This window comes from Urtica dioica, chromosome 6 (genome assembly GCF_054948205.1).
Source record: "Urtica dioica subsp. dioica isolate 48M chromosome 6, U.dioica_male_clone48M_v1_H2, whole genome shotgun sequence".
In the NCBI taxonomy this organism is placed as follows: Eukaryota; Viridiplantae; Streptophyta; class Magnoliopsida; order Rosales; family Urticaceae; genus Urtica; species Urtica dioica.
In genome coordinates, this window is record NC_142761.1 from 40,366,918 (window position 1) to 40,382,313 (window position 15,396).

General features: G+C 42.2%; 1 protein-coding gene across 1 annotated transcript; it reads left to right on the top strand.

The window, feature by feature from the left end:
* The first annotated feature begins 863 nt into the window (after nucleotides 1–863).
* On the top strand, nucleotides 864–1,490 carry LOC149394128 (uncharacterized). Its single transcript, XM_089618265.1, has one exon. It carries the CDS (start codon nucleotides 864–866, stop codon nucleotides 1,488–1,490), a length of 627 nt encoding a protein of 208 aa, XP_089474391.1.
* Nucleotides 1,491–15,396: the final 13,906 nt, after the last annotated feature.

Below are 15,396 nucleotides of genomic sequence, written 5' to 3' on the forward strand. Positions count from 1 at the left end.
GAGGGGAAGCTTCTCTTGGCCCCGAATCGATCAACCCAGGGGTTCGGTGATGTGGAGATGGCCGAGGATAAGAGCTTGGCGGGTCTGGAGACCATGGCGACAACCCCGGCCATGTTTGCTTTCACGGCCTCATCGGCCCTCCCAGGAGAGACAGAGGTGGGAGGGAGGAAGTCTGGGCCTACTGCGGAGGGTACTTTCCAGCGACGCAAGAGCTCCAGAGTCGTGGAGGGAGTACAAAAACGAGCAAGGTCTTTGACGGCGGAGAAAGCTTCATGGAAAAAGAGAGCCCGTAAAGCTCAGGAATCTTCGTCTTCTACCCCTTGCTCGGCTGGAAAAGATCTCTCCACCAATGGGTTAGGCCCGACCGAGCCTTGTAGCGGCACCTCTCTTGTTCCCTACCAGAGGCAGGACCATGAGATGCATACGACAGCCTCTACCCTCACCTCGACCCTTGTTGTTTCCAGTCACGTGGATTCGGCAGAGGTCCTCTCGACGATTGAAGCGGTGCCCCGCAGTGACGTGGGCGACCGGGAGCAATGATCACCCTATTCTGGAACGTCCGGGGGTTGGGAAACTCCGGGACGAAGGAGGCTCTTCAGTCGCACTCTCGTAAGTATAAGCCCGATTTGATCTTTCTTTCGGAAACTAAACTGGTGAGTAGTGCGGCCGAACGAGTTCGTATATTGTTGGGTTTTGACAATTGTTTCGCGGTGGACCGAGTAGGCCGAAGTGGGGGACTCATGCTACTTTGGAGGAATACGATCCGCTTCTCCCTTGGGTCGTATTCTCTGTTTCACATTAGCGGTGGGGTGGAGGATGACGACGGATGAGTTTGGGGCTTCTTGGGTCTCTACGGGGATCCGATGGCGTTCAACAGGAAATTTACATGGGAACTTGTGAGGCGTGTTATGGCCTCCTACAACGGGCCATGGCTTGTTGACGGAGACCTAAACGAGGTGCTTGAGGATCGGGAGCTTAGCGATGGAAGGGTCCGGGAGGCGTATCTTCTTAACTCCTTTCGGCACATGCTTGAAGATTGTGAGCTTGAGGATCTAGGCTACGAGGGGGCGGATTTTACATGGCGTCGCAGCTCGTCCCCGGATAGTATCGAGGAGAGGATCGACCGGTGCCTTGCCAACTCGGAGTGGAAGACTATTGTCCCGTTGGCGAAAGTCTTTCACCTTGAGTATTGGAGATCGGATCATAGGCCCCTTCTTCTCACGTCCTTCGGGACTAAGAGGGTGGCCAACCCGAGTAGGCCCCGGAGGTTCTTTTTTGAGGAGGCGTGGTGCGATGAAGAGGAATGCAGGGCCATCATCCGAGAAGCGTGGCCGGTCTCGGGAGAAGCTAGAGGAGCCCGTGGCCTCCTCGACTCCCTCCATAGGTGTTGCGTGAACCTCTCGGGGTGGAGCAAAGGGAAGTGGGCTGAGTTGAAGCATGAGATCGAGAGGCAAAAATTGGTGGTGGAACGTGCCGGAGATCGGAGGTAATCGGGGTGACTTGGGCCGGGAGCAACGCAAACTCGACTACCTTATTGAGAAAGATGAGGTGTATTGGCGGCAAAGGAGCCGGATGGCTTGGATGAAGTGCGGGGACAAGAACTCGAAACTTTTCCATCGCAAGGCCACCACGAGGAAGAAGAGGAATGAAATCCGGGGCCTTTTCGATGAGTCCGGTTCTTGGAGAGGCGATGAAAAGGGTATCGAGGAGGTGATCTCCACCTACTTTGAGGACATCTTCCGGTCTTCGAAGCCCGATCCTACTCGTATCGCGGAAGTTCTTGCGGGTTTGGAGGAAAGAGTCACGCCGGAGATGAATAGGGACCTCCTAAGGCCCTTTGACGAGGACGAGGTGAAGACGGCCCTTTTCTCTATGGATCCTATAAAGGCCCCGGGTTTGGACGGTTTTCCGGCCCTCTTCTACCAGAAGAACTGGGAGGTGGTGGGAGAACGCGTGACCGAGGTGTGCGTGGGTGTTCTAAACGACGGACAATCGATCACGGAGCTCAACGATACCCTTATCACTTTGATCCCATTAGTCTTTGTAACGTTGCTTATAAAGTTATCTCTAAATGCCTCGTATCTCGTCTAAAGGGCCACATGGAGAAGGTGATCTCGGAAAACCAATGGGCTTTCGTTGGGGGGTGCCAAATTTTTGACAATGTAATGGTGTGCTTTGAGGGGATCCATACCATGAAGCGTGGTCGGTTCGGGAACGGAGATTACGCCGCCTTAAAGATCGATATGGCTAAGGCCTATGACCCAGTGGAATGAGTTTTCTTAGAAGCGGTGATGTTGAAGTTGGGCTTTGATCGCGTATGGGTCGAGAAGGTCATGAGGTGCGTGACCTCGGTTCGGTTTGCCGTCAACATCAACGGGGCACCCCGGGGTCTTATCAAGCCGGAGAGAGGGTTACGCCAAGGGGACCCGCTCTCCCCTTTCATCTTCCTTTTTTGTTCGGAGGGGCTTTCATGGCTCCTTTTGGACAAGGAAAGAAGAGGACTCATCTCGGGAGTCAAGTTCGAGCGAGGCGAGCTCCGTGTCTCTCACCTCCTCTTTGCCGACGATAGCCTTATTTTCTTACGGGCCTGCGTTGAAGAGAGTGAAGAAGTTGCCCGGTGTCTCTCCATCTACTCCTCGGTTTCGGGGCAAGCCATTAACTTCACCAAGTCCGATGTTTGCTTTGGCCGATCGGTATCGGAAGAGTCCAAGCAAGCGGTCGCCGCTAGCCTCGGAGTGTCCATCACCCATTTCCACAAGAAGTACCTAGGGCTGCCCACCTTCACCGGCCTCCGTACTTGCGAGTTATTTGCCTTTGCGCGTGATCGGGTGTGGGAAAAAATAAATGCGTGGAGGGGGATTTGGTTTAGTCAAGCGGGTCGCGAGGTGCTCATTAAGGCGGTCCTCCAAGCCATCCCCGGGTACGTCGCGAGTTGCTTTCGCTTACCGAAGACTCTCATCGGAAATATCCACTAGGTCATCACTAAATTTTGGTGGGGGAATAGCGGAGACGAAAAGAAAGTCCATTGGTGCAAATGGTCGGAGTTAACGGCGCACAAGTCGGAGGGGGGTTTGGGTTTCCGGGATTTGGAGCGTTTTAATCAAGCCCTTGTGGCTAAAAATGTGTGGAGACTTTGTCGGAACCGGGGCAGCCTCGTGGAGAGAGTTTTTGAGGCTAGCTACTACCCTAACGGGTCTCTTTTGGAGGCTAGCTGTACTTCCGATAGCTCGTCAATGTGGCGCGGTTTGATGTGGGGGAAAGAGATCATCGATAAGGGTTGGAGGTGGAAGGTAGAGGATGGAGAAAGTACCTTTGTTATCGGTAGCTGGTGGATCCCCCGCTCCCCCTACTTTTCTCTCGCCGACCCTCCCCCGATCCCCGAGGATATGCGCGTTGCCGAACTCAAGCACCATAACGGAGAGTGGAATGAAGCCTTGGTCCGAGCAATGTTCGTTAGGCGTGACGCGGAAGATATCCTTGCCATTCCTACTCCCGAAGAGGGGCTGCCCGATACCATCCGGTGGCACTTCTCTAAGGACGGGGAATACTCGGTCAAAAGTGGCTATCGATTGGCCTCTAACCCGGCTCGGCGCGCCATTGCCTCCGCGTCCACGCCGGGGAGTACCGAAACGTGGTGGAAGACCCTTTGGAAGCTCTCGATCCCGCCTAAAGTCAAGCTTTTTGTGTGGAGAGTGTGTAAAGGATGGGTCCCGGTGAACTCGATTCTTCTTCGGCGGAAAGTTACTCTCGATGCCAAGTGCCCGGTTTGTCACGGCGGCCCGGAGTCGATCGGCCACGCTTTTTGGGGTTGCCGGTGGGCCCGGAAAGTTTGGAAGCTCACTAACTTTGACAACTTGGTTTGTTCTTTCCGGGGAGACGACATTACCTCGTTCTTCATATCCACCATGGAGTCCTTTGAGGTTAGTAACTTGGAGTTGTTTCTTGTTCTTGTTTGGGAAATTTGGAATCATAGGAACAACGTCTTGACGGGGAAGGATAAGTGGACTCCGGAGGAACTTGTGGAATGGACCGGGGGTTTTCTTGATGCTTACCGGAGAGCTAACCCCCCTAGGCCGCTGCCCCCCGAGAACCGAGTGCCACCGGCGTCGGATTGGCAGCCCCCGGAACCCGGTATGGTGAGTGTTTGTGTTGATGCGGCCATTGACTCTCCCGATGGAAAAATTGGGACCGGATGTGTGATTAGGGACCACCGAGGGTGGGTTATTGCGTCGGAGATTTTGGTAAAGAACGCCGGTTTCTCTCCGGCTCTTGCGGAGGCCTTTGCGATGCGGGGAGGCCTTCGGTTGGCGGCGGAGCTTGGGTATGACCGAGTGGTGGTGCAATCGGATTGTCTTGAAGTTGTTCAAGTCGTGAAGAGAATTGCTACCCCGGCTACGGAGCTTGGCACTATCATTGGGGATATCAAGGATTGTAAGTCCCTTTTTTATCTTATTGAGGTTGTCTATCTCCCCCGATCTAGTAATGTTGTGGCCCATTCTTTGGCACGTTTTGCGCTTAATTTTTCTTCGGCGTCGCGGTGGTTGGAGTTTGTCCCGCCATGCGCGATGAACGAGGTTCTCAATGATATTTCCCGTTGTAACCACGGTATTCCTCCGCCATAAGTGAGGCTTGCTAATGAATTTCGCCGTGGTACCGACCACGTTTACTAAAAAAAAAAAAAAAATTACATGTTAAGGAATACGTCTAAGACCACGCAACGTTCTAAGGATAGAAGTTATAATAACCTTAAAATTACAACTCAATGGTATTTTTATAATAACCTCAATTCTAAGGTGAATACATAGTTCCTTTTTTTGATTTCTTAGAATGTTTGATTTTTCAATGGGTAAGGTTTCAAGCTGAGGTTGATAACAACTCCATGGTTTAGTGGTATAAATATTCGTATAGAATTATGGGAAGCTATATCGTATTTGTATAATTTATCACACTAATTCGGCTCGCTTTGTTCATGTGAGTCTATTAATTTGGTCTAAAAGGACAATAATATGGTCGATAAACAACACAAAAAAGGACTAAAAAATGTCTTGGGCAAGATTGAAATAGGTTCGTGACATCAATTATATAACTTTTACACTTAGTTTTTAGCGACAATTTCTTGGTTTTTTTAAATAAAAAAAATACAATTTCTTTGTTTTGTTAGCAGTGACTAGTTGCCGCTAAAATAGAAGGAAAAAAAAAGTTTTTAAGTTACATGTTATTATTTAAAGTATTAGAGGTGGTGATAACTCGCCACTAATTAACACAATTATAACCGCGAGTACTCACTGCTAATTTTAGGTTTGCCCCCCAATTATATAGTCATCCACTAAGGTATAATAAAAAGCAACTAATTCGTCTCCAATCCAAAATAAAACAACTATTACATATAATAAAGCACTGACAAACACAAAAAAAAATTGAAATTGAAATTGAAAGAAATAATATAAAAATTGACACCAATATGACAAACTTATCGAGAGACGAGAGACAAGAGACGAAGACCACCAAGGAGACGAAGACTACTCAGCAACCACAAAAGATCCAAAGCTTCAGTATAATCTCCTACAGCAAATGATGACTAAACTGTTGGGGTAGCAACCCAAGTCCCACATCGAAAAAGTAGGCAAGAATTGCTTTGGATATAAGAGTCACGCCAACTCCATTAGTATGAGGTCTTTGGGAAGGTGCCCAAAGACAAAACCGTGCGGGCTTGAGCCCAAAACGGACAATATCATATTAATGTGGAGTTATGGTGGGTTGGCAGCCCAACACGATGGAGAACGAGGGTCCTACAAGTGGTATCAGCGCCAAAGGTTCAGGAGCACTGGGAGTTTGGGCTGTGTTTGCGATGTGGAAAAAGAAGCCCTCAATGTGATGACCTCGCGATGAGAGTGCCTTGTGTCGAAAGTCTTCCTGACAATGATGATGGTCAGGCGGCGTGTCCCGTTGGTGCCAAACGGCGGTACAAGATGATTTCGCTAGAGGGGAGGCCATGTGTATGTGGTTCTTGGTTTGAGGGGAAGATTGTTAGGGTAGCAACCCAAGTCCCACATCGAAAGAGTAGGCAAGAATTGCCTTGGATATAAGAGTCACACCAACTCCATTAGTATGAGGTCTTTTGGGAAGGTGCCCATAGACAAAACCGTGCGGGCTTGGGCCCAAAGCGGACAATATCATACTATTGTGGAATTATGGTGGGGTGGCAGCCCAACACGATGGAGAACGGGGACCCTACATAAACCCGAGCCATCAGACCAACCTATTTCTCTCGAGTAAAAATCTCTCTACTACCATTGTCCATGCCAAGGCTTGCCGCCCCAGCCACGACGGACACATTTATACAAGACCGATGACCGCCCCCATATTAAGTCGACCTCCATTGTCACAAAGGAAAAGGGTTAGAGAGTTACAAAGGAGCTAGTTTTTTTTTCCACTAAAAAAAACCTCCTTAGTTTATAACTCGTGTACTTATACATAATCACACTTTTATGTATATAGACCTGCTTAATATAAAGTGGAACAAATTAGGAAAATAGCATTTTTAGCGTCATTTTCAAAATAACGGCTATTTGAAATATTTTTTTAAAAAAATTGTTGCAACTAGTCAATTCTTTAGATTCGTTTAAGTTTATAGCAAAAAATTCATTTTATTAAGAAAATAGTCTACCAGACCGAAGTAAATTGATCAACTGTTTAGATTAATGTAATTTACTTTAGCCTGGTGAGCTAGCTATTTTTCTAAGTAAATTAAATTAAGCTAATCAGCACTTAATTAATTTTCTTCGATCTAGTGAGATATTTTCTTAATAAAATGAAATTTGACTATTTTTATAAACAGGGTGGGCTATCGAATTATTGGCCTAATAATTACAAAAAAAAAAAAAAAAAGTGTTTTTACAAGCAGTAAATAGTTATTCTCCTGAAAAATGACATTGTAAACAATTAAATAGAGATCAAAACAGCAAACGAACTAAAAAAAAAATTTATAAAAAAAAAACAAGAAAAATATATGTTTACAAGTTAAAAATGCTATTTTTGCAATAAACTTAAGCACACTACTCTAGAGATGAAGTACAAAAAACCATTATCAGAAGCAATCATTAGTAATATATATGAGACTACTCAAGAAATTCAAAGGAAAAAAAGTGCTAGAAAAACGATCACGGTAAACTCATAATAATGCTACTACTACTAATAATAATGATGATACCTTGTTAAAAAAAAGTAATAATAATGATGATACCTGCTTAAACATTATCTTGCGTTTCCTTGCAACGATTAATATATGAGTATATCAATGAAGCAGCATACGATCTTGTGTATATGGTGGTACACGTACAAAAGTAAATATTGATTGGTGGGCATGTTTTGTACGAGCGAGAGTTGGGAGAGACAGGGATTACAAGGCTTTTTCTGCTATTTAATAAAACATGAATAACACCATTCATATCATCAAACAAGGAAGGTCGATCGAAAAAAAGTACATAGACATTTTGGTGTTATATCATCAAACATAAACAGAAGAAGAGAGAGTGCATATTTCACACCATCCATATATATATATATATATATATATATATATATATATATATATATGTATATGTATATATAGATATGTATGTGTATGTATATATAGATATGTATGTATATGTATATATAGATATGTATGTATGATGAAAAGTAAGGAATATTGCGATCAACAAAAGGGTACACATACATAAATAAATATTGTGCGAGAGAGAGAGAATCTACCCCTTTTTGGTGTGTTAGAAAGAGAGATTCAAGTCTTTCAATTGGTGTTATTTCATCAGAGACAAATAGAAGAAGAGAGAGGGTACAGCTTTACACCATTCATGATCGAAAAATCGGAATTGATCGGCGAAAGCTGTACTCTCTCTCTTCTCCCACTGGTCTTGATGATGATGAATGAGACTCCACCGCAGTTTCTGCATATATATATATATAAGGATTCTCTCCCATAAGTATCGACGAAACATAATCACTTTTACACAATGTTACACATTTTTCATATTATATATATATACACACACAGAAGACAACATAACATTTAACATTATAAATCGAGAGATCAAATACAACCTGGTGTTTGAAAAGAAAACAAGGGCCATATATAGCAACAAAATAAGCTATATATTTTGTTTATCAAATAATTAGAAAATTAGTCATACTTACAAAAATTAGTTAACTTTTATTATGATTACAACTAATATTTACACTATTATTTCCAACTATTATTTACGACTGATTATTACAAAAATTAGATATTCATCAAATATTTACTAAAAATTAACTAAATAACAAATCATATATGTAAATATATTATATTTATTAGCGATAATTAAACTTTGATCTAGGGTTAGATTTATAAATATTTTTCTTTTTCAGATATAGTAGTTAGTTTAGAGTAGGTACGTACAATGCAAGGGATAGTCAACAAATCTGGGCCATGCTGTACACGCAAAACGACATCAACCAGTAAATAATTCAATGCCAGACGCAGTGCAACTTGAAGACTTTCTACGAGATGTCCTTGGGTCCCTGCAGACATACATCTATTATTGCACATATATACATACAGGGACACGAGGTCAGGAATATAATTTGACGGATATATATGAAAAAGAAAAAAGAAAAAGTTTAGGTGGGTGTAGGCCTGGCTTGGCGGGAGGTACCGCGACTCCCGCTCCCGCCAAGCCCGGACTCCCGTTACCGGGACTAACGGGAGTCCCGCCTAACGGGATTCGGACCCCGTTAGGCGTAAAAAAAAAAGAAAAAATATTAAAAAAAAATTTGAATGAAGTTAAATAATTAAATAAAAGGATGTAATTGAAAAGATTTTAAATTAAGTGGGTAGAAATGAAGATTTAAATTAAGTTAAATAATTATATACAAGGACTTAATTGAAAAGATTTTGAAGTAAATGGGCAGAAAAAATAATAAAAAAGAATGTGAAATTAAAAATGGGCCTCCTAAAAAACCTCACCGACCCCTAAAAAGGTGCGGCGGCGAGGAAAAAGAGCACCCCTTTCCTCGTTAATTATTTGAAAATTTATCCCGGACAAGGGCCGGGATATCCCTTAGTTATACAAGTTAGTCTAACCATTTATGTTTACATTTGCGAAATCAACTTCAAAATCGTCAAGGATATCGAAGCACATGAATGTTTCTTGTGCTCGATTTCTATGTTGAATCCAATCCTTACCGCACGTCAATGCTTCGACCATCTCCGGTTTCAAGCTACATCTTCTATCGTCGATGATACGGCCCGCGCTACTAAAAGCCGCCTCAGATGACACGGTTGAAACTGGGATGGTGAGGATGTCTTGTGCCATAGATGAAGACCGGGAACCTCCTCGCATTCTGTCTCCACCAAACCAAGAGGTCGATGGCTTCGTCATCCGACCTGACCCAATCATTCCGATCGTACTCTTGGATCTCCGGATGGGACCGTGCGTCGGTTGCGCTCGACCTCGTCTGACTTGTCCCAGCTTCTTGTTGTTGAGGCGATGGGCTGTAAGCGGGCGCGTTGACGAAGACTTTCGTGTATTGGTGTCTTCTCGGATACTGCGTCTGTGATGGAGATGGTTGTGCTCGATATTGCGGTAGGAGTTTCGCCTCGTATACCTTGAAAAGATAAAAAAAAAAAAAGCTTGCACGATCCTCGCGAGATCAAGTGCAATGTAATCTTGGTCCACGAAATGGTTTCTAATGTACTTCAGAAAAATTTTTAAACCACCAATTTTACATCGGACGTCTAGAATGGCTCCAAAACCGTATAATAATGGAACCTTTCCAGCCCCCCAATATTTTAAAAACTTGGCTGTCATTGCTTGAATATAATCTTGAAAAATTGGTTCGTTTTTATATTTATCAAGATGCACAGCAATTGCGGTTATAGTATGAAGACCAAGAAAAGAAGTAGGAGTGTAATAACAGCAGAGAGATAACAAGTTTCTTTGTAAAAAATGTCGAGAAAAGAAACAAATGATTCAGCCATCCTAATATCATATTCGGATATAGCATTTTTGCCATGTTCACTGTTAATGTAAGAAACAATAACATTGACCTAATGCTCGGATAAGAAGTTGGTCAACATGAGAAAGGTAGAATTCCATCTAATTTTGTTATCTAGGTCAAGGTGCGTTTTGGAGACCGTTTAGTCTAAGGCGTCTCTTAAGCTCATCTACTCTAGAGGTTGAACTATTTATCCAACTAATGTAATTCCTAATCTTGTTGATCGAATGGTCATAACTAGCGGCTCCGGCTTGAACTATGAGGTTTATGATATGTGTAGCACAACGTTGATGCAAAAGGGTATCGTCAACGTTAAGTTTCTCCTTTAACTCCATAATCATGGCGTTGTTGCTTGTGGCATTATCTAAGGTTACAGATATAATCCTATTGGTCAAACCCCACTCACCTATAACACTAACTATGATGTCTAAGATGTTTTCACCAGTGTGAGAACCTTCTATCCTCCTAAAGGCTATGATACGTTTGTTTAGGTTCCAATCGTCGTCTATATTGTGCACTAGAATGCTCATGAAATCCATCTTAGATTGACCAGTCCATATATCCGAGGTTAAGGAAACTCTATATCTACCAGATGATATTGTTTGTTTCCTTTGTTCCTTTTCTCCTTAAAACCATTTTAGGATATCGGATCTCAAGGCTTTCCTAGACATAATTTGAACGTTTGGAATTATTGTACTCATGAATCTAACGAAGCCTTGAGATTCGATATGACTAAAAGATTGATCGGTGGATACAAAATATTCTACTAAATCACGTCTAAAGCTTACAGGATCGATGTTACTTACCTGGGTTGACGAGGCTCCAGATTGATTCCCCTGGCAGTGCATGTGATGACTCCACAATAGCGACGTCCCGACTCTTGTGTTGTGAGCGCTGAAGATTTTGCCACAACTGTGACATTTTCCGGCTTTTTCGCCGTTCACAATCACCTCTTCAAAGAAGGTCCACACAACGGACCTAGCACGACGTCGTGGTGGTTGTTGTTGTTGAGGTGGTTGTTGTTGTTGTTGTTCTTGTCGTGCTCGTCGTTGTCGTCGTTGTCGGGTCTCCTCTTGTTGTTCACGTTGTCGAGGTCGTGGAACTTGACTTCGAAGTTGAGGTGGTGGTGGTGGTGGTAGGTCTTCTTCTTCTTCCTCCTCCTCCTCCCCCTCCTCCTCCTCTTCTTCATTTGGATTTTGGGTTTCATCGTCATCTTCTTCTTCATTTGGATTTTGGGATTCACGATAATGTTGCTCGAATTGTTGAAATTCTTGAAAAGCCACTTCGGATGGCGGAATTTGAGCTTGATAGGCTTGCTCGGGATCCATTTGAGGGTAGTATGGCACTTGGGTGTTTGGAATTTCGGTGAATTATGAATGGTTGAAAGTAGGAGCAACATAATTTGGATCGAAAGAGTATTCGGTATTTGGGTCAGGGGCGTTTTGAGACAAGTGCAACCAATTTTCTTCAAAACGGTGCATTCGTTCACCTCGGGAAGCTCTTCCCCTTCGACCTACTTGGTTGTGGGATGAGGATGCCATGAAAAATTGAAAGCATTTGAGAGAATTTCAGATTAAAATCGAGAGAGATTGAGAGAATTTGAGATTGAAATTGAGAGAGTTTGAAGGAAAGGTGTGAAGAAAATGAATGAAATGGGGGGGGGGGGGGGAGGGGGGGTATTTATAGATTTTAGAAATAAGTGGGAAAAAAAATTAAAAAACTCGGCCGAAATGGTTGTAACGGCCATATTCAAACGGCTATAAAAAAAAACGGCTCTTGATCCAACGGCCGAGATTTTAAAAAAAAAACGGGATCATCGGATCCCGTTAGCCAACTCTATTTCATTGCTATCTCCATCCCGCCGAGCGATTGAATTTGCAATATAACATATGTTGAGCAACCTTTCCAAAAAAAAAAATTGCTGAGCAGCCAACCAGAAACCAAGCTCATCATGAAATATGTATTTAATTACAAACAAATTCACACGTAAGGAGTTAAGAAGTGAGGTCACTTAATGTGATGTCACTCACTCATCACAAATCAATTGTTTTTTTTTTCAACATAGTCCAACTTTCTAACTTATTCAAATTTTAAAGCCAATTATTATTAATCTATTCATCTGCTTTATTTGAAATTTTGAATACCATACTAACCAGTAACCACGTTATCAAATCAATATAGCAGCTATACAATTGCCAGCTTTCCATTAACTTCAAGACTATATCTCACAAACCAACCCAAACTGTCTCATTTTAGGATATCTTGAATAACAGGTATCCAACGCCCTAAAATAATTGGCAACTACACCTTTAAATACATTAAATGAACTTTACATCATTCTTAAGCTGTTGAATGTCTATAAATTTTTTGACAAGGTCATTTGATGACTCAATAACACTCAGCCATGACTTGATCATTGGGCCTTGTGGATTAATTTCATTTCATAAGAATTTTATTGAAAATTCTTAATGGGCTTTTTCCATGTTGTCATGAACAAATGAATGAGCTTCTAGAAGCCCCTTCTAGAATGAACATGGGCGCCTACTACCCAAGGGAAAAGAGAGAATATTTTGTGCATAAATGTATCAAGATATTTGCCAAAAGGAAAAGAGGAAACAAATTTCCTATGCATGTCATAAGGGAAATTCGGCCATAAGGGTCAAGGGAGAAGCAAAATAAAAGAGGAAACAAATCCAAGGACTTGCTTGGCAAGTCTTGGCCGTGTGACTCTATGAAGGAAAAAGGGAAATTGGCTCATGAATATGTGATATTCTATAGAAGAGGAAACTACCTTATTGAAGGTGAGACCTCTCCTATAAATAGGAGTCTTATTCTTCTCATTTCATTCATAAAAAGTTTTAGAGATTGAGAGCTTCTCTCTCTAGACTTGGCCGACTCCTCTATCTCTCTCTCTATTCAATTTCGTTTTTGTTTTGTCACCTAGGTCCTCATTTGACCTAGAGTTTAGCTCTTCGACTTCAAGAATCGTTCTTAAGTCGTAGTGTTTAAAAGTGCCCACACACTAATTCTTTTTTCTCTCGAGTGATTTAGTGATAGAAACTTTCGTGGTTGCTCGAGTTGCCGAGGAAGGAAGAGAGACGTGCTGCGAGGGGAGACGAACGTTGCAACCTTTTCCAAAAGCTTCTCAACGTTCAAGCTTCTAAAAAGGTTAGTAATCTTTTATGCTCATATTAGTTTTTATTTATATGTGCTTGCTCTTTGTCTAGGTTAGAAAAAACTGTTTTACTTGTAAAAGAAAATTTTTAAAATTCCGCCGCTTACCGAAGCGTTAAACTTTTTTTTAAACCCTAGATCAATTCCAAAAGACGTCATATCTTAGCCGCGGCGAGATGCTTCTACAACGGATAATTATGCGTTGTAGAAATGTCATGAATTTTTTTAAAAAAACTTGCCGTGGCGACGAAAAAATATCGCCGCGGCGAGAGTAAGATTTCTAATTTGCCTGCTCTCGGTATCTTTTCTCGCCGCGGCGAGAATAATTTTTTTTTAATCCAAAATCTGTTTTTACACGGTACTGAAACCCGTTGTAAAAAACTGGCACCTGAAAATAACCTTCAATCCAAAAAATAATATATTCATCTTCAAAACATTCAAAAGCAAATATTTACATCTACAACCAATCCAAAATTCAATAAAAAAAACTATCTAATCATCACAGTTAATAAATGTTTGTACATTATTTACCCATTCTCATCTAACTCTCTCTAAATCCTCCTTTGTATAGGATTTATTATTTTCTAATTTTTCTACACCTCCTACGACTATATCGCGCATATAAAAAATCACAAAATACCCGCATTCCGTGTTTCCGGTTTGTCTCGGAGTATCCCAAGCCTTGATGTACGTTGATTGCCCGTTACTATGGGCGTTTTGGTGCTCGAGCTTGAAATCCACAAGAACCCTATATAACACGGAGATTATAAGAGAAAAAACCACTAGAACGATTTATAATAAAAAATTATTTAAGAAATCAAAATATTACCTTTTTATCAATCGAGTTAAATCGATTGGGATTTTATTTCTCAATGGGTCAAAGAACATAGCGCTATCTCTCCAAAGGTCAAGGACAACGAGCATCAAATGATTATCTTTGTTATACGGCATCAAAACTAGTTCACAAAATTTGCATTGTCGTACCACATTTCCAACGTCCTTGACTCGTTTTGACAAATAAGCGTCCTCGTCGTCATTTACAATGTACAAACTTAAGCTCGGATTTATAAAACAATAGTTTCGAGTCTTCTTCGCCTTTTCTAGCCTTGAGCGTAGATAGCTATGACAAACAAATATTTAGTTGATCAAAACACTAAATATTGAATATTGATATTAAAAAATGCATATAAAGAAAACTCTTACTCCATATAAACCGTTATGCTCCCCGCGCCAATTTCCAAGTATTGCAAAAAATCGGAAACATCTTCAAACGACACCGGAATCGGCATAGCTGCGAGACTTGGACTAACATTGACCATAATCACATCCCCTTACGGTAACATTACTTTGTTGGCATGTTGAGCGAGCAATCGATACTTGGGATTATAATCACCTTGTACGAAATCTTCTTAGCATCATCGATGCTAGCTTCACTCTCAAAACCGAGCTTTGAGAGTTGTTTGACAATCGGACCGCGACTCTCTATTCCCGTGTCCATTTCTATGAGTCTCTTTGGCCACGAGACAAACCCCCCTATAGCATCTTCAATGGTTTGAGCTTCTTCGGTGGGAATTGGCAATTTAGCTTTTTTAATCAAAACCCCCAAAAAGGTCACGCGTAAATTTCCTTCCTCCAAAGGTGAGAAGTGAACTACGCCTCCATTCATGTACGCTCGCCCATTTGCAACATGAATTGTGCCTCCTTTCACAACATCATCAATGAAAAGAAGACACTCGACGCTTTCATCTGAACTCGGTGTCACCGGCGTGGTTGGATTCAATGAGCAACTAGCACGAACACTATTGGGTTTTTCCACAACGATAGGATCGATCTTCGGACGATCATCAACGACGTTAGGATCAATCTTCGGACGATCTCCATCATCGTCGTGTTCTAAGCAAATCTCGAATAAATATCAATATCTTAATACCAAAATATTTAGCTTTATAGATAAAAAAAAATGAACATACCTAAAGAGACCGCTTCATTGACGTGTTCTTCAACATTTGCCATCTCTTCATCATCAACAACCTTGTCCTTGAGATTCTCTTCCACACGCTCGACACTAGGTGACTCAATATTAGCATCTCCGACATTAATGCTACCATTTCCACCGAAGGCTTTCATCACCAAAGATTTCAACTCGCTCATCTCCCGACGCATCCTAATTAATTCTTCGTTCGGCGT